The 22,776-nt window shown below is 51.5% G+C and overlaps 2 protein-coding genes across 8 annotated transcripts in view; one reads left to right on the forward strand and one right to left on the reverse strand.

Annotated features, from left to right (window-relative positions):
- STX3 (syntaxin 3) overlaps positions 1–15,850 on the forward strand; it is a 46,221-nt gene extending 30,371 nt beyond the window's left edge. For 2 of the 7 annotated variants that reach the window (XM_020900113.2, XM_070472887.1), the window contains exons 5-11: positions 771–838; positions 3,638–3,746; positions 4,777–4,850; positions 4,955–5,089; positions 6,976–7,086; positions 8,524–8,633; positions 11,234–13,087. In XM_020900113.2, the coding sequence (XP_020755772.1) occupies positions 771–838; positions 3,638–3,746; positions 4,777–4,850; positions 4,955–5,089; positions 6,976–7,086; positions 8,524–8,607 (581 nt within the window). In that variant the 3' untranslated portion in view covers positions 8,608–8,633; positions 11,234–13,087. Of the gene's footprint in view, positions 1–770; positions 839–3,637; positions 3,747–4,776; positions 4,851–4,954; positions 5,090–6,975; positions 7,087–7,200; positions 7,312–8,523; positions 8,634–11,233; positions 13,088–13,612; positions 13,704–14,262 lie in introns of those variants that run through there. The other 5 variants (XR_011489825.1, XM_070472885.1, XM_070472886.1 and 2 more) reach the window with 5 other exon arrangements.
- A 230-nt stretch (positions 15,851–16,080) lies between these two features.
- Positions 16,081–20,231, reverse strand: MRPL16 (mitochondrial ribosomal protein L16). The gene is made up of 4 exons (XM_020900120.2): positions 20,083–20,231; positions 19,694–19,759; positions 17,765–17,913; positions 16,081–16,731 (listed from the first exon to the last, which is right to left on the reverse strand). The coding sequence occupies exons 1-4, from the start codon at positions 20,135–20,137 to the stop codon at positions 16,246–16,248; spliced, it is 756 nt and encodes a 251-aa protein (XP_020755779.1). The 5' UTR covers positions 20,138–20,231; the 3' UTR covers positions 16,081–16,245.
- Positions 20,232–22,776: the final 2,545 nt, after the last annotated feature.

Genomic DNA, 22,776 nt, shown 5'->3' on the forward strand with positions numbered 1-22,776 from the left:
CGCCTTTTCCTCTCCCGTTTCCTCTCCCGGCACCTGCGTGCGTGGGAACAGATGTTAGTGATACGAAGTCTGCGGGCATCTCCCGGGGACCAGGTGCACCTCCCGTCACGCCCACCCCCACCCCTGAGTTAGGCCAGTGTCCCGTGAAGCCCTGTCATAGATTCAGTGCGTCTGCGAGCCCGGAAGCTTCCTTAGGCCTGTGGCTGTTATCTGCATCTTGCCCCACTCACTGGTGATGAGTGCGTGCTGCTGGTCAGGGAAGGAAAGCGGTGTTGCCGAGCCTGAGGTGTCACTTCTTCGCCCGCGTGGGTCCGCACTGCCTTTTTCCGGGCGGTGGGTGGAGGTTTGCGGCGGCCGCTTCCGTCCGGCAGTGAGCCCGGCTGCGCGCTCGCGTTGATTTCTCCTTGGCGTTGCGAGGGGGCCCCGCTGCGCTCCCAGTTCACAGCCCAGAGAACGGAGATCGGGAGCTCTGAGGGCACGCGGCCTTTCCGGGGCACACGGATGCGGCAGGGCGGGGATTTGAGCCGGGTCTCTCGGGGACGGGGAGACTCGTGCCGGTAACTGCTGCGCTGGGCCGTGGCTGAGGGGGACCCTGGGCCGAAGGTCGTGGCGCGCGTGTCCTGGGCCCAGACGGGAGCCGGCCTTTGAGACAGGACCTACCTGCTGCTGGTCTCCCGTGCCGGCGTGTGTGAGAGCGGGGCTGCATCGCATGGTGTTTCTTGGCGGAGAGCAGGGGCCGCGTTGCTGGAACAACCTTCTCTCCCACCCAGGCATGGAGCAGCATATCGAGGGGGACGAGGTGCGGTCGTCGGCAGACCTTCGGATCCGCAAATCCCAGGTGAGATTCTCCTTGGCCTAACAACAGTCTATTCCAGTCTTTTAATTTTTCTTTCCTTAGCTGTGGAGTCTTTTTTATTTTTTAAAAATATTTATTGAAGTAGAATTGATTTACAATATGGTGTTAGGTTCAGATATACAGCAAAGTGATTCAGTTATGACACATACACACATATGTATGTTTCTTTTTCAGATCCTTTTCCATTGTAAGTTATCTCGAGATATTGAGTATAGTTCCTTGTGCTATGCAGTAAACCCTGTTTTATGTATAGTAGTGTGTGTCTGCTAACCCTATACTCCTAATTTATTCCCCCACCTCCCCTCTGCTAACTGTAAGTTTGTTGTCTCTCTGTTTTGTAAATAAATTCATTTGTATTAGTTTTTAGATTCCACATACTTAATACCAGTGATGTTATATGACATTTGTCTTTGACTTACTGCATTTAAGTGAGATACTCTTTAGATACATCCACGTTGCTGTGAGTGGCAATATTTCATTTTTTTTTTCATGGCAGAGTATTATTCCATTGCATATACATGTCACATCTTCTTTATCCAGTCATCTGTTGATGGACACAGATTGCTTCCATCTCTTGGCTGTTGTGAATAGTGCTGCGGTGAACACTGGGGTCTTGTATCTTTTCTAATTAGAGTTTTCATCTTTTCTGGATCTGTGCCCAGGAGGGGGATTGCTGGATCATATGGTAGCTCTATTTTTAGTTTTTTAAGGAACCTCCATCCTCTTCTCCATAGTGACACCAATTTACATTCCCACCAACAGTGTAGGAGAGTTAGTTCCTTTTTCTGGCTGTGGATCTTTAAAAACAACCAACCAACCAAACCTTATTTGGCACTCAGTGTGAAGAACTGGTGGAGGGGAGCTGCCCAGGTCGAAGTGGGGGACAGAGCTGAGAGCACACGTCCTTTCAGGAGGCGCCCGAGGCTCCCAGAGCACGGGTGAGGGTGTAGTGGGCCTCCTTGGCTTACAGGAGAGGAAACCGAAGTCTTCTTTCTGCAGACTGTTGGTCGTCAGTTGTCCAGCTTGGAGTCAGGCTGTTTGGTGGTCATCAAAGATATGATCCTCCTCCCTGAAGAACAAGCATGATGTTCCATTATCACAAGGAAGCTATGACATAGGACCCGCAGGAGAGAGGGTAGGAAGACGGGATCAGTCCTTGTGCTCCCAGCATCGGAAGAGCCTGGAAAGACTGAGGTGCCCAGAGGAGGCTGGGCCTTGGATGGGCAGGATGCCGACATGGGCAGGCTCAGGGAGAGGTTGTCCTTGGGGGTATGGGGGCAGGAGTGGTGTGTGTAGAGTCGGGTGGTGTAGGGTGGGTAGCGGCAGACATGAAGAGAACACTGTCTAGAGACAAAAGTTTGTCACAGGATAGTGGGCGTTCAGTTTTTGGTGGAGAACCCAGTGCCATATCCAGACCACTTTGTGGTCTCGGGAGTTTGGATCTGATCAACTAGCTGGTATGCATTTACTTTGGGTTACAGTCTGTTAGGATAACCTGGTGGCCATTTGAAAACTGGATCAGCCTGGGGAAAAGACGAGAGGTGGGTGGGTCTCTCATTGGGTTTTTGTAATGATTTTGGTCTGAATTTGCCTGATGATGGTGGGTTTAAACAAGTGTAGATATTGGTGATTTGGCAAAGGAAAAACGTTTGTTGGGGCTTGATGCTGAGACGTGGGCAAGGAATAAAAGTGATGATTTGCGTTTAGGCACCAGGGCTGTTGATGGAATGCATTGAGTCAGAAGCAAGAAAATTTGAAGCAGGAAACGCTGGGCAATCAGTTTGAGTAAGAACACAAGGGTCTTTGGATGTGGAGGGGAGCTGGGCAGGGCCTCTGGGATTCCCAGAGTATCTCCGTTGGCCTCAGCTGCTCTGTGAGTTCAGCGAGACAGGTTAACAGATACTGAAAAGGTGCTTTGAAAAAGTGAGCTGGCTTTCCCAGTGGTGTGAAGTCAGGAAGCCAGAAAAACTGAGTCTTGCACCTGGTCTTTGGTTTTTTCTTTTGTTTTTCTTTTTAATTTCTTTTACAATTTTGAAAGGTTACTTTCCAGTTACAGTTATTACACCATCTTGGCCGTATCCCCCTGTTGGAAAATGCATCCTCAAGCTACCTGACACCAGGACTGTGTGGCTCCCTCTCCCCCACCCGTCTGTCCCCGCTGCACCTTCCCACTGGGCACCGCAGTCTATTCCCTGTATCTGTGAGCCTGCTTCCTTTCTGTTAGATTCATAGTTTGTTGTAGTTTTTAGATTCCACATATAAGGTGGAAGATGTTATATAGTATTTGTCTTTCTCTGACTTATTTCACTTGGCATAATACCCTCTAGATCAATCTAGGTTGTCACAAATGGCAAGATTCCAGTTTTTAATTACTGGGTAGTATTCATTGTCCATGTATGTATAGGAAGGTGTGTGTCACATCTTCTTTATCCAGTCCTTTGTTGGCGGACACTCGGGGGGATTCCACCTCCCAGCAGTTGTAAATAATTTAGCTCTTGTGATCACTGGGGTGCGTGTATCATTTTGAATTAGTTTATGTAGATATAGATGTATACACCCAGAAGTGGACTTGTTGGGTGAAATGGCAGCTCTGTTTTTAGGTTTTTTGAGAAGTCTCCATACCGTTTCGCAGCGCTGCACCAGTCTGCCGTCCCACCAGGAGCTGCCCTTGGCCGTCCTGTCCCAGCTCTGGAGCTGCCGTGGGCGAGGCTGGGGCCGGGGCTCTGAGCCTGCGCCCCCTTTGCCTCCTGGGAGCTCATGGCCTTGACCTTGTCCCCGCAGCACTCTGTCCTGTCCCGGAAGTTTGTGGAGGTGATGACCAAGTACAACGAGGCCCAGGTGGACTTCCGTGAGCGCAGCAAAGGGCGGATCCAGCGGCAGCTCGAGATCAGTGCGTGTTTGAAGCGTGTTCTGTGCCCCTCTTCTGACCTGTCAGGCGCTGGTCTGTCCGGTGGTCAGGCCCAGGGAGACGGGGCCTCCAGGTGGTTTCTGCCTTCCCTTTTGCACCCCAGCCGAGGACGGGGCTCATGGCACTGCTGCTGTCCGGATGTCGTGTCTTAGGCTGAAAGCAGGTGGCTCAGTGGTACCAGGTCCAAGTCGTTGGTTGCTATGGGAACCAGCATTTCCACATCCATGGAGGGAAATACCTGCTACACAGCCCTGCTCCCTGGGGCTCATGGCATCTTTGCTGCCTGTTTGACAGCAGAGAACGGTGCAGGTTGCCCCGTCTGCATAAAGGAGTTAATGCAGCCTCGCCCTTTAGGAATAAGTAACTTTAGGAGTCGGCAAGAATCAGGGCCTTGCAGGGCGGAACGTGCTCTGAGTGCAGGAACTGAATGAGCACGGTTGCAGGCAGGGAAGGCAGGCCGGCCAGGGCCTGGGAACAGGGCGCGCTTGGGCGGAGCAGGGTGGGGGTGAGACGGTGGGAGGGAGGGCTGCTTGTCCTGTGGGCCCCGTGGCGGAGTGAAGGGGCCAGGAGACGTTCTGAGATGGAAAGGAGTATAATCAGACACGGGCTTCGGGAGGGTAATTGCTGATAAGGTCGAGGCTGGATTGGGGTAGGGGAGACATCGAGAAAGGCTAGCAGGCTTGTAAAGGCCACAGTCTTTAGAGTGAAACTTACTGCACTTCCCCTGGGATTTCCAGGTGGTTCAGTGGTAAAGACTCGCCTGCCAATGCAGGAAACACAGGGGGTGTGGGTTCGATCCCTGGGTTGGGGAGATCCACTGGAGGAGGAACTGGAAACCCACTCCAATATTCTTGCCTGGAAAGTCCCATGGACAGAAGCCTGGCGGGCTACAGTCCGCAGGGTTGCAAAGAGTCGGACGCGACTGAGCGCCTGGATACGGCCGTTTTCAGGGAACTTTTGAAATGATGAGCTTTGATCTTCTATCTGAGGCTCTCCTTCTTTTGTTATAAAGCCGGCAAAAAGACCACCGACGAGGAGCTGGAGGAGATGCTGGAGAGTGGGAACCCTGCCATCTTCACCTCGGGGGTGAGTGATGGTGTGGGGTCGGGGGGTGGGAGCCCCGCAAGGGTGCCTGGGGGGCTGTGGCAGGCCTGCGGGCCGATGGTCCATCTCTCTGTGGCCTGCCTTAGATCATCGACTCCCAGATTTCCAAGCAAGCCCTCAGCGAGATCGAGGGCCGGCACAAGGACATCGTGAGGCTGGAGAGCAGCATCAAGGAGCTCCACGACATGTTCATGGACATCGCCATGCTGGTGGAGAACCAGGTGAGGCCGTGGGCGCCGCGGGGGCGGGGCGGGGGCGCGGCCCGAGGCTTCCCGAGGAGGGCCGGCCGGGGGCGTGGCCTGAGGCTTCCCGAGGAGGGCCGGCCGGGGGCGGGGCGGGGGCGTGGCCTGAGGCTTCCCGAGGAGGGCCGGGCGGGGGCGGGGCGGGGGCGCGGCCCGAGGCTTCCCGAGGAGGGCCGGCCGGGGGCGGGGCGGGGGCGCGGCCCGAGGCTTCCCGAGGAGGGCCGGCCGGGGGCGGGGCGGGGGCGCGGCCCGAGGCTTCCCGAGGAGGGCCGGCCGGGGGGGGGGGGGGGTGGGCGAGTGTGGAGGGAGCAGCATTGGGAATCGGTGTAGTGGAGTCCCAGAATCCCAGTGTCCCGGTGCAGGAGGGCACCTGGGATGCTGGCGCTAGGAGAGCTGTAGCCTCGTTACCCCGGCCTGGAAGTCATGTCTAATTAACGTGAGGTTTGGTGTGTTCCGTAACGTACCTGTTCGCTCCGGCCTTGGGATAATCATCATCGTTATTTTTTATTAGCACACGGGTTCTTAATGGTGATGCCTTAAAACAGTCTCCTGATAGGAGCTGGTTTCACTGGTGACACTGCAAACATAGGGTCTTTCCCCCAGATCATGGTGAAAAGTTAGGTGAGATGGAGATTTTTATGTTTTTCCATTTTTGCTTTTTCTTCTATATGAGTTTTTCCAAAAATGTTGACTTTTTTTTTTTGGCTGAGGAACAACAAGAGCAATGAAGGGACAGCAAAAGTAACATTAGTGGGGAAACTGGAGTCCGTCTCGGCGCTCAGCCTGACACCTGCTGTGTTCCGGGCCAGCCTGCCCAGGGACGGACGGCTCTGTTCCCTGCCTGTGGCGTCACCGTCACACGTCACGTGGCCCCTGCTTCTTAGCGTGCAGTTAAATTCAGTGACGTGTCACGGCTGGGGGCCACTCTCACCATGAGCCCACAGTGGCTCTGCCGCCTGGAAAGGATCCGAACCTGCCCCCTGTGGAGCAGGAATCCTAACGGAGCCCGAGCACGGCCTGGCTGGTTCTGACGCCAGTTTCCTGCTCCGGGCTGGGGCACCTCTGCTCCATCCCCTTCCGCCCTTGGAGACCATTCCTCCTGTCCCCCCATCCGCACTCTTGTCTTTTTTCCCCACACTGCCTTGCTGAGGAACTGGTTTGAGATTCAAGTGATGGTAAGTGCCGTTCTCTCTGCCAGAAAGCCAGGGGTTGCATGGAATGAAGGTCTAGGTGGGTGGAGGGAATTCCCGTCTTAAGATGCACAGAAGTCAATTGGAAAGACTGAACTTCCTGTCAGGAAGTAACAGCTGGGGAAAGGTCTGGAATCTTACCAAGAGACCATGACCTCTTAACCAGATAACTCAGGTAAAACCAATGTCTTGTTACTTACAGGGCCTGGGGATACCTTAGAGAAAGCATCCATCCCCACCTCAGCTGTTAGTAAACACCCGTCGTGCACCAGGCACTTTCTGTAGTAGCGGGCACTCGGTTCAGGCTGAATGAACTTGGCTCAGATCTGAGTGACCAGGAAGAGGCCAGCCTCCTGGCAACATGAGATGTATTCTGGCTTCTCGTCTCACACGTTTCATTTTTTAAAAAAAGGGGAGGGGGACCTTTCAGGATACTCCAGGCGTCTAGACCATGTGCTCCTGGCATGCAGGGCGCGGTCTCTCACAGAGTGAGTGAGTGGGTATCTCGGTGCCGGGTGACCGCCGCCTCGGCCCGGGGAAGGACAGGCAGTCACGGGGAGCTGTGCGGGGTTGCCCCGTGGAAGGCTGCATGGGCAGGGTTCCGGGCACTCCCCGTGGCGCTTGGACTGTCCCGGGGCGCATGTCCAGGGCGTGACCGGAGCCTGTCCTCCGCAGGGGGAGATGTTAGATAACATAGAGCTGAATGTCATGCACACGGTGGACCATGTGGAGAAAGCTCGGGAGGAGACCAAAAGAGCCGTGAAGTACCAGGGTCAGGCCCGGAAGGTGAGCCCCCTCGCTGCCCCCGGAGGACAGGGTCCATCGTGTGAGCTCTCTCGCTGTCTCCTCCCTCTCCCCGTCTCTGTCTCTGCCGCCGCCACCTCTGGCATCCCGGGAAAGGGCGCCATGATTGACCGTATTGAGAACAACATGGACCAGTCCGTGGGCTTCGTGGAGCGGGCCGTGGCAGACACCAAAAAGGCGGTCAAGTATCAGAGTGAAGCTCGCAGGGTGAGCCCTGCGTCTCGGCGGGACCGGCCAGCTTCTCCTCTCCCTGGTCGCCCCCATCCATGTCCCAGAGATTCCCCCCCCACCTTCCCTTTGTCCGGCCTCCTCCAAAAGCCTTCCTCAGCTCTCCCTAGAGAGTAGCTCCCGTCCCCTCCCCGGCATGTCCTGCATGGATCTGGCTCCCACTGTCTCCACTCAGGAGCCCACACTGGCAGGCAGCTCTGTGGGATGGACCTGTCACTGCCCAGCGTGGCTGTTGGTCCGCTGGACGGAGCTCGTGGTCCGTCACGTTACACGTGGCTCCTCCTCACTGCCTTCCACTCTGATAGCCCACACCTGTCCTCTTTCATCTCTTTTCCCTGCTGTGAACCCAGGTATGTGCTGATGGCTACATGAATGCTGTCTCTCAGGACACACCTGTGTTTTCTACTTGATAGATCAAACAGTTGAGAATCACTGAAGTCCCTGGCCACCTAGAAAGCGTAGGAACCTGGGATTCAAATTCAGGGTCCAGCCCAGCTCTTTCCATCACATCATCCTTCCCCACCGCCCGCTCCCACCTCCAGTTCTGGTGCCCCTGTTGCTTGGAGCATCTCTGCCGGCGTTTGCTTTTTAGCCTGCTCTTTTCTGACTTTGCGCTCTGATATTTTCATTCTTCAGTTCTTTTTCCTTCTAACTTTACCTGTTGCTTGGGCAGGGGTCTAGGGAGCTGGGGAGTTATTTCACATGATGAGTCCTGTCCTGTTCACAACAGGACCTGCACTTTCAGACCCTCAGTCACTGTCCTGGGTTTGACAGGTGGGAGTGTTCTTTGGGGGAGAGATGGATGGGAGTTTGCATTCAGGAGGACTGTGTCAGAAACGTCTTCATACTCCCCCTTGAGAAGGAAGAACTCAGTCACGTTGTATCTTGGCGTATTGCCGCTTAGAGGCCCCGTGACAGTTGGGTCGCGTCTGTCCACACGAGGGCTGTAGTGTGAGCCTGGAGCTGATGGAGGCTCTGATTTCCGTCTGCTGGCACTGCCAGAGCAGAGGCTACTTAGGAGACAAGATGTTCCAGTGCAGCGTCTTTATGTGGCGATGTCAGCTTTTCATTTCACTCTATGTGGGTCGATGAGATGCTTCTGGTGCAGAGGTGGGTTTTGGATGGCTGACTGCGGCTTTTTGGTGGTTTGTAATAATGACTTGTTTTTATTTCTCTTATCCCTCTCTCCAGAAATTGCTAATTATCATTATGGTAGTAGTTGTGTTGCTGGGCATTTTAGCATTGGTTATCGGACTTGCCGTTGGGCTGAAGTGACGGCCCGGAGGCGGCCGTGCTGACATGTAAGTAAAGGGAAGGCTCTCGGGGCTCTGGGCCGGCTCGCTCTTGAGAACCTAGCCTGGGATTCTGGTTCCGCTTCTCCTCCCCGGCTGTCCGCGGACACGCTGAGTGCTCCAGACTGTCAGCCCTGTGCCTCCTCTGACCTCCGTCTCGTCCTGCTCTCGGGTCCTGGCTGCAGCCGGGCTTGGGTTCTCGTTGGTTTGTACCCCGAGGGGTCTGGCCCTGCTCTCGCTCCTGTGTCCATGTGTTCTTCATTTTCCGAGCACCTCATCTTCACGTCCCATCCCAAGCAAGCCTGCTCCTCAGCTGGGCGTGGTCTCCAGCTGGGATCTGGGGTGTGTCCTCGGAGTTCTTGCTGTCTTTCAGGGCTGTTGGGCTTTGCCTTCCCTTTCCTTTCCTTGTAAATGGAGCTTTGAATCGGGATTCGTGACTGTAGGGTTTTGTTAGTGGCTGACTGGCTGTATCTCAAATGATACAGTAGCTACGATTTTTGAGTGTGCAGTTGTGCCAACACCTGATACAGGCATCATTGACTCCTCACACCACCTTCAGGAGACAGGCGCTGTTATCATCTCTGTTTTATAAATGAAGATGCTCAGGCTTAGAGAAGTTAAGTAACAGGGCCAAGTTTGAGCACACAGCTGATAGTGGACCTAGGGGAATTCTTTCTATGTCTGAGCTACTCTTCGTAAAACAAGGTGGCCATTTATCATCGTCTGCAAAGTCTAGAGAGCCTTAGAGGATGGTGACTTTAAAATTCAGGATATTAGTTTGTAAAAAGTCTGGTAAAAACAATAGAGCTGAGCACTGAATCAGGGTTTCACGTATGTGGCAGCAGCATGACCAGAGTGATCTGGTTACTGGGCTGTGAAGGCTTCTGTGACCTTTGAAGTGTTTTTCTGAATAAAACATAGCATTATGTATGGTTAAAAAAAAAGACCAATAAGCACTGAAAAGGTGAACAGAATTAACTTTCAGTATTATTGCTGATAACCTTGTGGCACGTTCACACACTCGGATGTGGTTTTATAGCATTCAGACTATGTTGTCAACAGGTTGGTACCCAGTTACAAGGTCACAAGCATCATTTCACAACACTCAAATCTCTCTGGGAATCTCATGTTCAACACAAGATTGTGAATATACTCTCAATTATTTAACACGTTCCCAATGTTGGAGGTTTGCTATTATTGTTTTGCTATGACTAACAGTATGATTAACTTTTATAATGTTTTTCTCCTTTTTACAAATTCATAGAAGGTGGGTTACTGAGGTAACAGATACATAGATGTGATACCAAAGCTGACCCTTCACTTTTTGCCTCAGTTTGCCTTTTCTTCCTTCCTCCTTCTCCCATGTGACTAGAGGGTCTCAAAGTCAGATTATTATTTTTAACCCTAAATAGTCAACTTCTTGAGACATACATCCATTAGGTGGCTGATCTCTCATAAGTAATTAATTGATTTGCTTTTTTTCCCCTCCTGGTACGTGGACTCTAGTCCTTGACATTTTTTTGTTTGTAGAATTTTGTTCTCTTAACAGTCCCCTTGGAAAGGATATTAAGAAAAGGTATAATAGTCAGTATCTCTCCATATCCATGGATGAAAGATGTCTTCCAAATTCACAGGGCCCCTCACCATTCCTAAGTCCAGGCATTCAGAATGTAGATCATTTTGTAAAATGAGGCTGCTGATCAATCCACTGTTTTTAGCCGACTTACCAACTTCTAAGATGCTAAGTTGCTGAGCCCTTGATGGGCCGCTTTCTTATTCCCTGACCGCATCCGGACAGGCTGGCAGGCAGGCCTGGACTTGTCTCCTGTGCATGACCCGAGGGGGTCAGACCTCTGAACTGAAGACACCCTACGTTTGTGCCCCCAGTAGCGCTCTAGGATAACAGCATCACCCCCGTTTTCAGGGAAGCTCGGTGCAGCTCAGGGAAATTAGGAACTTGCCCAAAGCCTGCTCAGCTCGCAAGGTAGAGCGGCCATAACAGGACTCTGGACTTTCCCGTGTCCTGTTCACCGTGCCTTTCTGCTTCTGAGCCAGGCTGGGCGGGCGCGGAGCGGGTGAGAAGTGTCCAGTACCAGCAAGCCTCTGAGCTTGCATTCGGAAGGAACTGACGGGGGCCCGGCACACAGCACGGCTGTCTTCCTCCAGCGACGGTGCCTCTCCACCCACATGTCCGTCCACGGAGCTGACAGCCCCTGGGAAGGGCTGTAAGAGGCCCAGGGTTCCCCTTTTATTTCCCCTCTCTCTCTTGTAACAGGGCTTTTGGATCTTCCCAGGTGGCTCAGTGGTGAGGAATCCGCCTGCCAAGCAGGGGATGTGGGCTCAGTCCCTGGGTCAGGAAGATCCCCTGGAGAAGGAAATGGCAACTCACTCCAGTGTTCTCCCCTGGGAAACCCTGTGGACAGAGGAGCCTGGCGGGCAGTAGTTCGTGGGGACACAGCTGAGCGGCTCAATGAGAACAGGACGTTCGGTTCCTTGCATGCTGGGTGTTTACTTCAGGCCCCGTTGTGGGACGCCTGTCGGATGTGGTGGGTGCGTGTTGACTTTTCCACGATTCTGTGTGCAGCTCCTCTCTCCTCTCCGCCTTCCAGGTGTGGCCAAGTCTTACTGTCGCTCTTCACCGTCACCCTGGGTGCTGACCGACCAGCATCTCCTCCCCCTGCCTGTCGTAGAGCCCGGTTTCACCCCAGCCTGGTGTGGCCACCACCCCCGTCTTCAGATGGGAGCGGAGTGTGAATGGCCTTCCTGAGAGAGTGAGCCCCATTCCTTTGTTTCCCTGTAACCACCCCTGGACCCGACCCGGCCAACGGTCCCGCCCGGGAGGAGCCTCAGCTCCCAATGCAGCCCGCGCCACCCCTCCTGCCCTCCAGCTCTGAAGCGCCTTCTCCTGGACTGCAGGAACCAAGCCAGCGTCTCTCCCCTCGATGCGTCGAACTGCGTCCTGTGCGTGGAGAGCCTCGCTGCGCCCTCCCCAAGGCACTGTGCCGTCTACCTCACGAGTTCTCCCAGCATTGTAATGGCTGGGTTTTTTTAAAAGTGGGCTATCTTTAACAAAACAAGGGGATTCTTCCAAGTTTGGCAACAATAAGACTTGGGCCTGAGTCTCCAGCCTGGCAGGATCCCAGTCATCCCAGCTTAGTGTCCTGCCTGAAGGCAGGAGGCGCTGGCAGAGGTTGCCGTGGTCTCGGAAGCCGACTTCTCGAGATGCAGCCTGGAAATGAAGCTCTCAGTGGCTGAGCTCCGTGGCCGACTTCCACCTCTGTCTCTGCTGTCCTCATGTGGACTCAGGGAGGCACCACCTGAGCCTGTCGTCTGAGGTTGCTGTCTGTCCAGGCTGGGCTGTGGGGTCACCGTTCCCACGTCTGGGCCTGGGGAGCTGGCTGTTTACTGCCAGAGCGGTGGCTAAGAAGCCGCTGCAGGGAGGCCCAGAATAACCGGTCCTGTAAAATCAGCCAGGGCTGAGGTGCTTGACTGAGTCTCAGGCTCTGGGGAGCCTTCAGACGGGGGCAGCTGTGAGTATTCAGGCACTTCATGTGTTCCAGATGTATTTTTATAATCGTATGTGTGATATGTATGTGCATACATGCATGGGTCTCTCAGGAAGTAGGGAACTGTAAATGAGGATATTCGAACCTCAAGAGAATAACTTGAGCTAGGCCAAAAATCAGGTAAGAGACTTTCGCTTACCTGCAGCTGCATCATAAACGTGGTGAAACGTGATCTTCTCGGGTCATGGAGAAACTTGCTGTTTTCTGCACAAGCGCTCAGAGAAGCCAGACGGCTGGGGTGGGCACCAGGCTGGTCCCCATGAGCAGACAGGAGGGACGAGCTCGACACCCCTCCCTGCTTGCTGCCTGGGCTAGGCTTGTCCTGAGAACATCCCATCGCAGTCCGCTACCGTTCGCGTGACCGTGGGGGTGTCCTGTGTCCACGACTAAGCCAGCTCGGGAAGCCGAGGTCCACTCAGCAGTTCTTCCTGCTCCCAGGTTAGACTCCTTGTGGCCCCACTTGTCATGGAGGAAGCGACAGCCAGGAAATTTTTAAGCGTAGTTTCTGTGCCGAGCCAGTGTGAGCCCGAGACTCCCGGCTGGTCCCGTCCAGCCTCCCGATTCATACCTCAGCTTTGACTTTAGTGCTTTCTAGGACTGGGGAGCAGCCTGACACGGGCACCCCGCCTTCCTGTGCCAAGGCTACTCACTCAGCCAGCGCCCAGCACTCAGACGGAGCCGAGGGCCCCATCGCCTGTGGCTGTGATGTCTGACTCTGGCCAGGCTTCAGCAATGCAGGCAGCCAAGCGCCAATCACAGACCTGTGCTCTCCTGAGACTGAGGCCTGGGGCTTATCATTTGGATACAACAAGTGAAGGGTTTTTTGGTTCTTTTTTTAAAATGTAAACTGGATGATTTTAATTGCTAATTTAAAAATAAATGACTCTATATACTGATTGTGAAGCGGTTCTGGCTCCAGGTCCCTGTGAAACACTGAGTGATGGGCTGCCCCACGTGGTGACTTTTGTTTAGGTTTTGGAAACGGGTGAAAAAATTTTTTAACCGTGTGCTAGAGCAGGTGGATTGAAAGTTCTAATTTTTGACAGTGGTTTAACTCCCAAAGAGCGCACTGTAAAGATCCATGTATTTGGATCTTAAATTTCAAGGGACTCCCCCCAAAAGGCTTTGGTTTACTCACTGAGAATATCTGTGGCTCTGGGGGAGAGTGGGGTGAACCTGATTTGATGGTAGCTGCAAGGCAGAAGAGAATATGAAAATATGAGCTTGCTGTTGGTCAGATCTGTGAGTCACTCACTGAGAGGTGATGTGTCTCAGCATCCTGGGTTCTAGAAGCCAGATCCATCTCGCTTTCCCTTCATGTCCGCTTCCGTGCCGACCCATCCCTGTCTGCCTTCCTCTGAAACCCTCTCTGCAGTGACGTCATTTCTCACCTGCTTTTTCTTTCCTCATCTGGATGAACAGAAGAAGATCATGATCATGATCTGCTGTGTTATCCTTGCGATCATCTTAGCTTCTACTATTGGGGGCATATTTGCCTGAAAAAAACAAACAGGTGAGCCATCTCTGGGGGCCGGGGGTGGGGTGGGGGTCAGACCTGTTTTCACTTGAGATGCTCATGTCCTGAATGCTGTTTGTCACCCATTTGTCACCTGTTTGTCGTGCCTTAATCTGCATGGGATTGGGTGCTGGAGTTACGGTTGGAGAAAACCGAGAAACAGAGGGAAATGAGTGGAGGGAGCTGGTGGAGCACAGGTGGATGAGGAGACAGAAAGTGGCCATCTGTCCTGTAAGCAGGTCCGCCAGCAGGGGATTTTTTTGGGAATCCTTTGCCTAAGAGTGTTGGCTTCCTGTGGTGAAGGCTCTCCTGTAGTGAAGGCTTTGGCACATGGGAATGGTGGAGAACAAATTCGTTATTGACTAGAAGCACCCTGAAACTCTGGAAGAGGACCACAGGGTGAACCCAAAATAACTAATGTTCTTCCCTTCCGAAGTTAGGCAAGTTTTTGCAGGCCTGTGAGTTGTTCTTCATGCCTGTAGACAGTAGTGGTGACCCTGGCCGCGGCCACCCCAGCATATGATCTATGATCTCCCCGTTTCTGTCGTCCCTTCAGCCCTCACAGATGGACCCTCACCTGCTTTCTCATCCTTCTTCCACCTCTGTGGGGCCGCCACTTCGCTGCCGCAGACTCCTCCCAAGTTCTTCTTTCCATTGTGAAACCTCCTATGACACAGGACCTCAACCATCTCCCCATTCAAAGTGACGCAAAGGGAGACTTAGGAGAACATGGACTTGGGCGGCAGGCAGGGGTGATGGGGCGGGGAGCATGGCACTTTGTGGCAGGCGAGGAAGGTGGTTCGCGGAGAACACGTAGGAGACTGTTCAGGAAATGTGGAGCTGGAGCCCTCTGACGTCAGCTGCGGGGGGCGGGACTTCACCGCGGGGCGGGGCGCTGCTGCTTCTGCACTTCCGGCTCCAGGTCTCACCTTTGACCCACCCCCGTCCCCTTCCTTCTTCAGAGCCTCACAGTCTCTCTGTGATAGACCCCGAGCATGGCCCCTCACTGCTGTGTCCAGTGCTTAGCACAGGGCCTGCCACTTACAGCTGCTCCCTCTGTCCACTTCACTATGCTGATTTCTGCTATGGATGAATCCTTGGACCTGATTCTTCAACATTTTAAGGCATCAATGGGAAATGATCTATATCAGTCTGTATAAAAATGTCCCGGAGTGGGTTGATCCTCTTATGCAAAAGTACAGAAGCGCCCCCTACCCCCATTTCCACAACATACACTTTAAAAGTCCTTCATTTATGGGAGGTGGTGATCGAGTTGTCAACAGCCTGTTACTTTGCAGAGATGGCTGGCCCCAGGATTGTGGTTCAGTAATTAAACGTGGACCCCGAAACAGGTTTATGCTGTGGCTGAATGCCCCATAGTCATCACCACCACTGCTCCATGAGCCCTAACAGAGGTGACAATGTCAGGTCAGAAGGCGCAATGAACCCATCACTGTTCCTTCAGATTCACGCGGCCAGCTGAGACTGGCCGCACTGGCCGGCAGCATGTGTGCAGCAGACGGTTCCAGACACTGTCCTCTAGTCAAGGTCCAGGTGTGTTCTAATGCAACTCAGTGATTACTGTACGAGAGATCCACTACAAATACATTAAAATCACGGCATACCATTCTTGACCACTCAACTGCTTAGATGAATTTGTACTTTGGAAAGTAAATTATTTTGCCATTAAGTCTAACTTTTTAAGAAAGTGGGGTTAAAAAAAAAAAAAACGGACACTTTAGTCAATGCTGTTTTCTGCCCACTTTCAAAGCAAATGGTTTAATATTTCTATCAATCTGTATCTCCTTTGGTTTGCATACAGGATAGAAACCACTACTAGCTAGCTCTGAAAAACAGGTGAACTATGTTCAAGGCAAACACCGGGCTGGAACCATGGGCCTTTGAATGACCCGGGCCCTTGCTCATTCAGCAATAGGGATCTGCGCGCCGGGTAGCAGACGCAGAGCCAGACACCCTCCATCCTCAGAGGGTTTCAGGCCTAGGAAAGACCACACCATTCAGCTTTTCTATTAGTTCCTTTTGCTAAAAGGCAAGGGTATGTGTCTTGCCACATTGTCCAACATCCCCCCTTCCATGACTGAGAGAAGATGGGTAGCTGGGCATAAATAAATATGTTGAGTCAAGTATTCTGTGTACTGCTGTTTTTTTCCTGTTTTTCCAGAAACAGTAAAAGTTTGTAACTAGTAAAGTGCCATAAAAACTAGCTTCTGAAGTGTGTATATGTAAAAGGTTGACTTGTATCAGAGGTGGAAAAGGAAGCATGTAATTTAGCCTTGAAGACATTCCTCTTCCAGTTGAGAACCAATCAGGTCTGGTTCTTCATCCTTTAAGGGACTGAGTGACCAACGAGAAGTTACATCATCTTGAGCTGATGCTCACACTTTAATATAATGCACTTAAGAATCCGACAGGTGATGTACAGTTTTTCACATGCCGCTCCCCGGTTATGACATCGGAGGTACCCAAAGACCCGAAGGGCTGGCTTAGGGGCACAAAAGCACGGGTTCCCACTCCTGAGCTACACGCGCTCAGGCATGTAGAACTTGCCCCAGTACCGCCCCCGGAGGGTCAGGTCGTAGGGGCTCAGCACCTTCCGTATCCCCAGCATGTTGGCGGTGGCGATGCGCTCAAAGGTCCAGGGGTTCTGGTTGTTCCGTTCTCGCTCCTCTTGGTCTTTCTGCATCTTCTCTAGAGTCTCACGGCTCACGGCCTTAGCAGGGAAAGGCAACTTGTGGGCAACCTGGTCAAGGATGCCTTGTACCTCCTGGAATTCGCAGCGTCCACCCACCTCGACTATGAGGCGGCCCGCCTTCACAGGAGTCACGTAGTGGTCGATGGCACCCTTGCCGCCGCCCATGCGCTGCCCCATACCCTTGCGGGTGACGGCCTTGAATGGGGCTGGTACTCGCCATAAGGCAAACATGTTCTTGGGGTCCATGAAGCGGTTGATTGTCAGGCGCATCATTTCAAAATGCCCCCAATGGAGGTAACCGCCACCCAGTGCCTAGAAGTGAACGGAAAAATTAGAAACACATGAAAATTTAGATATTCTTCATTTGTGCTCTAAGAGGTGGTGCTAGTGGTAAAGAACCCTCCTGCCAATGCAGGGGACATAAGAGAGACAGGTTCGATCCCTCGGTTGGGAAGATCCCCTGGGGGAGGTCGTGGCAACCCACTCCAGTATTCTTGCCTTGAGAATTACATGGGGAGGAGCCTGGCAGGTTAGAGACCATAGCATCGCAGAGCTGGACACGACTGAAGCGACTTAGCACGCTATTCTTATGTCTTATGGTAACTGTGGTTTCAACGATACACATGAAAAGTAAAAATATAAATTCTAATAAGTACGATGGAGGAAAAGCCCAGGGTATGATAACAACTTGAGAACAAGTGTGGACCCACTTCAATGGACAGCCAGGGAGGACCTCTTTGAGGAGGTGACATTTATAGCTGATGCCAGAAGGGAACAAACCAGCCAAGGGAAAACAGATGAGCGTTCTGGGCAAAGGAATGGCACATGCGAAGCCTGTGGTGAGTCTGAGCAGAAGCCTGTGTGGCTGGGGCAGAGAGAGAGGGACGTGGAGCAGACCGAGGTGCTGAAAGGCTGGCAGGGCTGGTTGGGCAGGCTTTGGGAAGCGGACTTGAAAACCTCTGGCTGCCTGGTGGGAACTAAACCAGCGTCCACAGCCATCTGTGTAGGTAATGACGTCAAGTCTTCACAGAAGCTACCTGATGAGTAGGAAATGTCTAGACATCCCATATACTACATCACGGATAACCTCGATCAGAGGCTGAGTAGATCTCACGGTCTGACTATGGGATAAATGAGGTAACCTCTTCCGTCTCCTGCTTTTACATTGTTTTCACTCTATGTTAAAAAGCATTTATGACTTAATGCTTACTGGGTGCTGCACATCAGTTTAAAGAGCTGCTGGTGGCATTCTAGTGAAAGCTGTGGAGGAAGCGACCAGAAGGAACCCAAGGAGTCTGTTTTAGTCCCCGGATTCCGGCCTGGAGTCGCTGGACACGGAACTCACCAAGATTGCAAAATTGCCGTCTGTGAACTCAGTGGCTTCCGTGGACGGACCTCGTATGTCACGCAGGTTTTTAGGCTCTCTCCTCACTTTTGGCACAAGTGGTGCCCTTTCAACAAATCTAAGCTTGGGCTTTTCAGGAATGGAGACATCTAAAAGGAGCATAGACAACTAAGAATGAGTCAAACCAAAGGATTTGACTTCGGTCAAAGTCAAAGGACTCATTTTCTTCCTAGAAAGATTCATAACAACCAGGTCAAAGCCTTAAAGTTACCACTCAACAATTCCAAAAGTGTGTTCGATTTACCTTGTGGATGCTTTCATTGACACTGGAATCTTCTGACTATGGCAGTTGTTGATAGAAATGTTTTTGAACCTTTTAAGATAGCAAAGATTTAACTTGCCAAGCAAAATGCCTTTTTAAAATGCCTACTCTTTTAAAATGCCTACCCTAAAGGAACTGTTAGGGAAGGTATAGAGATACGAGACAGTGACAAAGTAACATGAGGTGACATTTTTTTGTATATGTGAATGTATGTTTTGTGTGCTGCAATTAAGCTGAATTCTTTACATGCATTATCTCATTTAATGTTTAAAACAACTTTATAGCCCTGGTTTTTTTTAGGGCTTCCTTTTTAAATTTTTTAAACTTTTAAAAGTTTAACACACATATATTAAAGGGCCCAATAAAAAATGTGAATTATCACAAAGTGAACACACAAACATGCTCATAACTATCATCCAGATAAAGAAATGGAAGGTAGTAATTTTAATCTCCATTTTATAGAAGAGGAACCTCAGGCCTGGAGACATTTTATAATTTGATCTGGGTCGTTCAGTTCAAACAGCAAAGCCAGACAGTATGATATTATATTGTATATAAAAGTAACTAAGTCTTCCTGTTTGCCACATTCTTGCTGGGAAACTTTCAACCTAGTACTCCTTTGATCAATGCTCTTTCCTTTATATAGTCGAGGGCATTTCATGCTGAGGGCTGTATATATATCCTACCATGTCCTTGCCAGGTGAAGGCAGGTGGGCTGACACCCAGGCCACACATGCTACGTCTTTATCAGGTCTGACACTGACAATATGGAAAAAAATTAACTTGCACTTACAGTTATTTACAGTTATTCTCATCGTAAAATAAGCATGGGTCTGTGATGAAGTCAAATATAAAACAGGAGCCTTTAAAGCTACAAAAACTGCCTCCTGCCATTTCTATATGTCCTGGGCTTCCCTGGTGGCTCAGCGGTAAAGAATCTGCCTGCCAATGCAGGAGATGTGTGTTTGATCCGTGGGTCAAGATCCCCTGGACAAGGAAACGGCAACCCACTCCAGTATTCTTGCCTGGAAAATCCAGTTGTCAGAGGAGCCTGGCAGGCCACAGTCCGCGGGTTACAGAGGAGTCAGACACGACCGAGCACACCACAGAGAACTCAGTAATGTTTTCTCGTCTCCAAGGCAGTATGCGCTCCAGTGGGTGTGGCAGTTTCACAGTTACACGTACAAGATGAGGCCTTAAGAAGTCCAGGCTTCTTTCATAGTTTTGAGATTTCCAATATATTTTAAAAAGTATAAGATTTATTAAATTGTGGCTTACCCTGTTTCTATTAACAAATTAATGCTTTTCACACAATAGGTACACACACACATGTGACCTCATTTGGAGCAAACGTCAGAAGTCTAAACTGGAGGCCGATTAGGTGCAGCTGAGAAGGGGGCTGCGGGTCTCGCACCAGTTGTGGGCCACAGGAGAGAGAATCCATTCCGGAGTTTTCTCCAGCATTTAGAACACTGCCTGGCATAGAGAATACCTGCAATACATGACTACCGAAGGGATGAATGGGAATAGGGGCACAAGCAAACGCCTGCTCTTCACCTACCCCCGCTAGGTTCCATCACAGAAAAGGCTTACAGACAAGATCTCACCTTCAAACGCTGGCACCGGGAGCAGCGTCTTCAGGCCGGCACGGGCGGGCAGCGCTGCCCACGAATCTACAAAGAAAGCTCAGATCAAACCCCGAAGGCGACAGGGCCAGGGCCTGACGCGCTCTGGGTCTGACGCTCCCGACAGAGCTATCCTGGGGGCCGCGGGCTCCACTCAGGGAGACCCTAGGCTTGCGGCTCCCGAGAAGGAGCAGCCGGGGACTTGGGGGCGACCCCACGTCACGCGGATGCTTCTGCACGAGTCTGTCGGAGTGAGGGGCGGAGGGCGCTGATGGCCCGCTTCCGCTTCAGCACCCGCGAGGGGGCCTCAGGCGGTGAGAGACAACCGACGGGGGGTGGGGGTGAAGCCCGGGGGACAGGGCACAGCTGACCTGATAGGGTCGCTCGTAGGAGGGGCGCGCGGGCGCCACTCGGCAGCTGCCACATGGCTCCGCGCGCAAAGACGACGCCCGGAAGCCTTGTCCCAAGCCGCTCCAGCCGCCGCTCCGTCGGGCCGGAAGTTGCGTTCGCGCCGGTCCAGTCCGCAGAGAGTCCCGGGAGGAAGCGGAGGAAACCGGAGGCTCGGTACCTGGGTTCCGGCCTGGCGCCCGCGGGGGCTGGCGGTCCGTTCCGAGATGGGTCCGGCGGGGACGGGCGCTGTCTCCGCGGAGGACCGCGCGGAGAGGGGCCGGAGCGGGTGGCGAGGTGCTGCCGTGCGGTTCGCTGCATCGCGCCGCCTCTCGCCCCTCCTCCCTCCCGGGACAGCGGGGAAAAGCGACGGACGCACGCTTGCCTTAACGTTTCCCGGGCGCTGCACTGAATGCGCCTCGTCCTGGCATTGACTCCTCAACAAATCTCAGCGACAAGCGCATCCTAACGCACTACGCAGATTCCATTTCCAAGGCCAAAGGTTTAACTTGTCCCAAGTCCCACACCGGGAAAGTGGTGCAACCCGAATTTGAGCTTAGTCTGCGATTCCGAAACCAGTGAACGCACAATGTCAAAACCTGACACCAAGTTAAAATGACAAACGGTGTGATTATTCTGGGAGAAGGTTGGGCAAGTCATCTTTATGGGCCCGAAGCTTTTTCATATTTAGAAAGAGGCTCTTTCCCCAAGCTTTTAGGCGGAAAATGGGATTACCAGTTGAGGCTGATGTCTACTGTACTTAAATCCTGCTAAATCCGCGCGTGGTCTTTCTCCAAGGATTAATTTCGTAAACGGCAACAATAAAACCTGTAATCTTGCAGAACTGTTGGGAGAACCCTCCCTGCCCACAGTTTTATGTACTTTTTGACTATTTGCACGCTGAATCTGTATCAGAGAAGTTAGTGGGTTTTATTGCAGCCACTCATTTCTGTCCCAAGAACGGCTCTGAAAGGGTTAAACTTGCCCCTCACCCCCACCCGCAGCTCTTCTGTGCTATCCTTGCCTCTTCACAAAAAGTGGGCGATTCCCATGTTCTCAGGCATTTAAAAGTCTCAAGCCCAACGCTGTATAATATTGTTTTGGGTGGAGAATAAACCTGCAGTACAGGCACTCGTTGATTGGACTCTTAAGTCTTTTGGTACCCTGAAACGTCTACCTCATTATTTATTTTAAAAGAACTAAACATTAACTCAAATTTCTGCATTTAAGTAGTAACTGTAATGTCTATTTTTTTCTTTGTAAGAGTTAAGTACAATGGAGGCTACAAATGTGAAAATCAGTGATCCTATCTTTATGAATTTATGTAGAGGCGATATGATGGGAATACAAACAGCTAACACTGAGATATGAGAAGAATAAATAAAGGGTGTGGAAAATGGAAGGATGTACCTGAGGTCTTCCCCGATCACAGAAAAGTATTTTTCCCCTCAAATTTTTCACAGCTGTTTATTTACAGTTCTCTTCTGATAGTTCAAGGCTAGTTCTTTGTAGAAAAATGAGGTTCAGAGACTAAAATTTTGCTATACAGGTAGTATGGTGCAACGGAGACGGCAATGGCACCCCACTGCAGTGCTTTTGCCTGGAAAATCCCATGGACGGAGGAGCCTGGTGGGCTGCAGTCCGTGGGGTCGCTAAGAGTCAGACAGGACTGTGTGACTTCACTTTCACTTTTCACTTTCATGCATTGGAGAAGGAAATGGCAACCCACTCCCGTGTTCTTGCCTGGAGAATCCCAGGGACGGGGGAGCCTGGTGGGCTGCCGTCTATGGGGTTGCACAGAGTCGGACTCGACTGAGGTGACTTAGCAGCAGCAGCAGTGTGGTGCAAAATAGGGAATCTTGACAGACTTAGTTTTATTGGAATGTTTGCTAGCATCTCCCAAAAGTTGGTTTTCAGAGTTTCCTCAGGCCTTCGTTCAACATGTAAATATCTGGTTCCTACTTATTAAGACATTCTAAAGATGGGGTTCAGGAATTCCTGTCTTGAGCTAGCCCTACCAGTGATTCTAATACCTAATCAAGTTTGGGACTCCGTGCTCTGTGAGCACTTTGAAAGTTTAAAAAGTAGAGTATAGGCACAAGGTATTGTTTCTGGATTATCCAGGCCAGTATCCACTGAGATTTATAATCTTCCCATCTGTATAAAAATTTATCTAACACCTCCATTTTTAATTTCTTATTTTAAACTCCAGAGTTGGAGGTAACAAATCCGTAACCCAGGCCCAGGTGCAGCTGTTGACTGAACATAATATGCATGACGCACGTAACATGCACACGTGTGCATGTGCGTGTGTGTGTGTGTACACTCTCATTTTAACAAAAATATTGGATTTTTGCTTCTCAGATTCTAATCAGAATATCATAATGTAATAAATAACCATGCAGTCTCTTCAGTTCAGAAAGGCCACAGAAACTTCTCAAGGGGCTTGTTAATATTAGCTTTTTTTCTTTTTGTGTAATAAATCCATCTAGCTTCCATATGGTGTAGAGCATTTCTAAAAGGACAATGGTACCATAGTTTTTTCCACAACAGAAACAATGTACTGGCGACTTCCCTGGTGATCCAGGAAGTAAGACTCTGCCTGCCGGTGCAGGTGACACAGCTTTGCCCCCTGGCCTGGGAGGATCCCGCACGCCGCAGAGCAGCTGAGCCCGTTC

Source organism: Odocoileus virginianus, chromosome 10 (assembly GCF_023699985.2).
Source record: "Odocoileus virginianus isolate 20LAN1187 ecotype Illinois chromosome 10, Ovbor_1.2, whole genome shotgun sequence".
Taxonomy (NCBI): domain Eukaryota; kingdom Metazoa; phylum Chordata; class Mammalia; order Artiodactyla; family Cervidae; genus Odocoileus; species Odocoileus virginianus.

Excerpts from the sequence above, each read along its gene's own strand:
- MRPL16 (XM_020900120.2), bottom strand. The coding sequence starts at position 20,137 with ATGTGGCAGCTGCCGAGTGGCGCCCGCGCGCCCCTCCTACGAGCGACC. Across the intron at positions 17,914-19,693 it reads CCCGGTGCCAGCGTTTGAAG|ATGTCTCCATTCCTGAAAAG; the intron begins GTGAGATCTTGT and ends TGCTCCTTTTAG. Across the intron at positions 16,732-17,764 it reads ACGGCAATTTTGCAATCTTG|GCACTGGGTGGCGGTTACCT; the intron begins GTGAGTTCCGTG and ends GTTCACTTCTAG.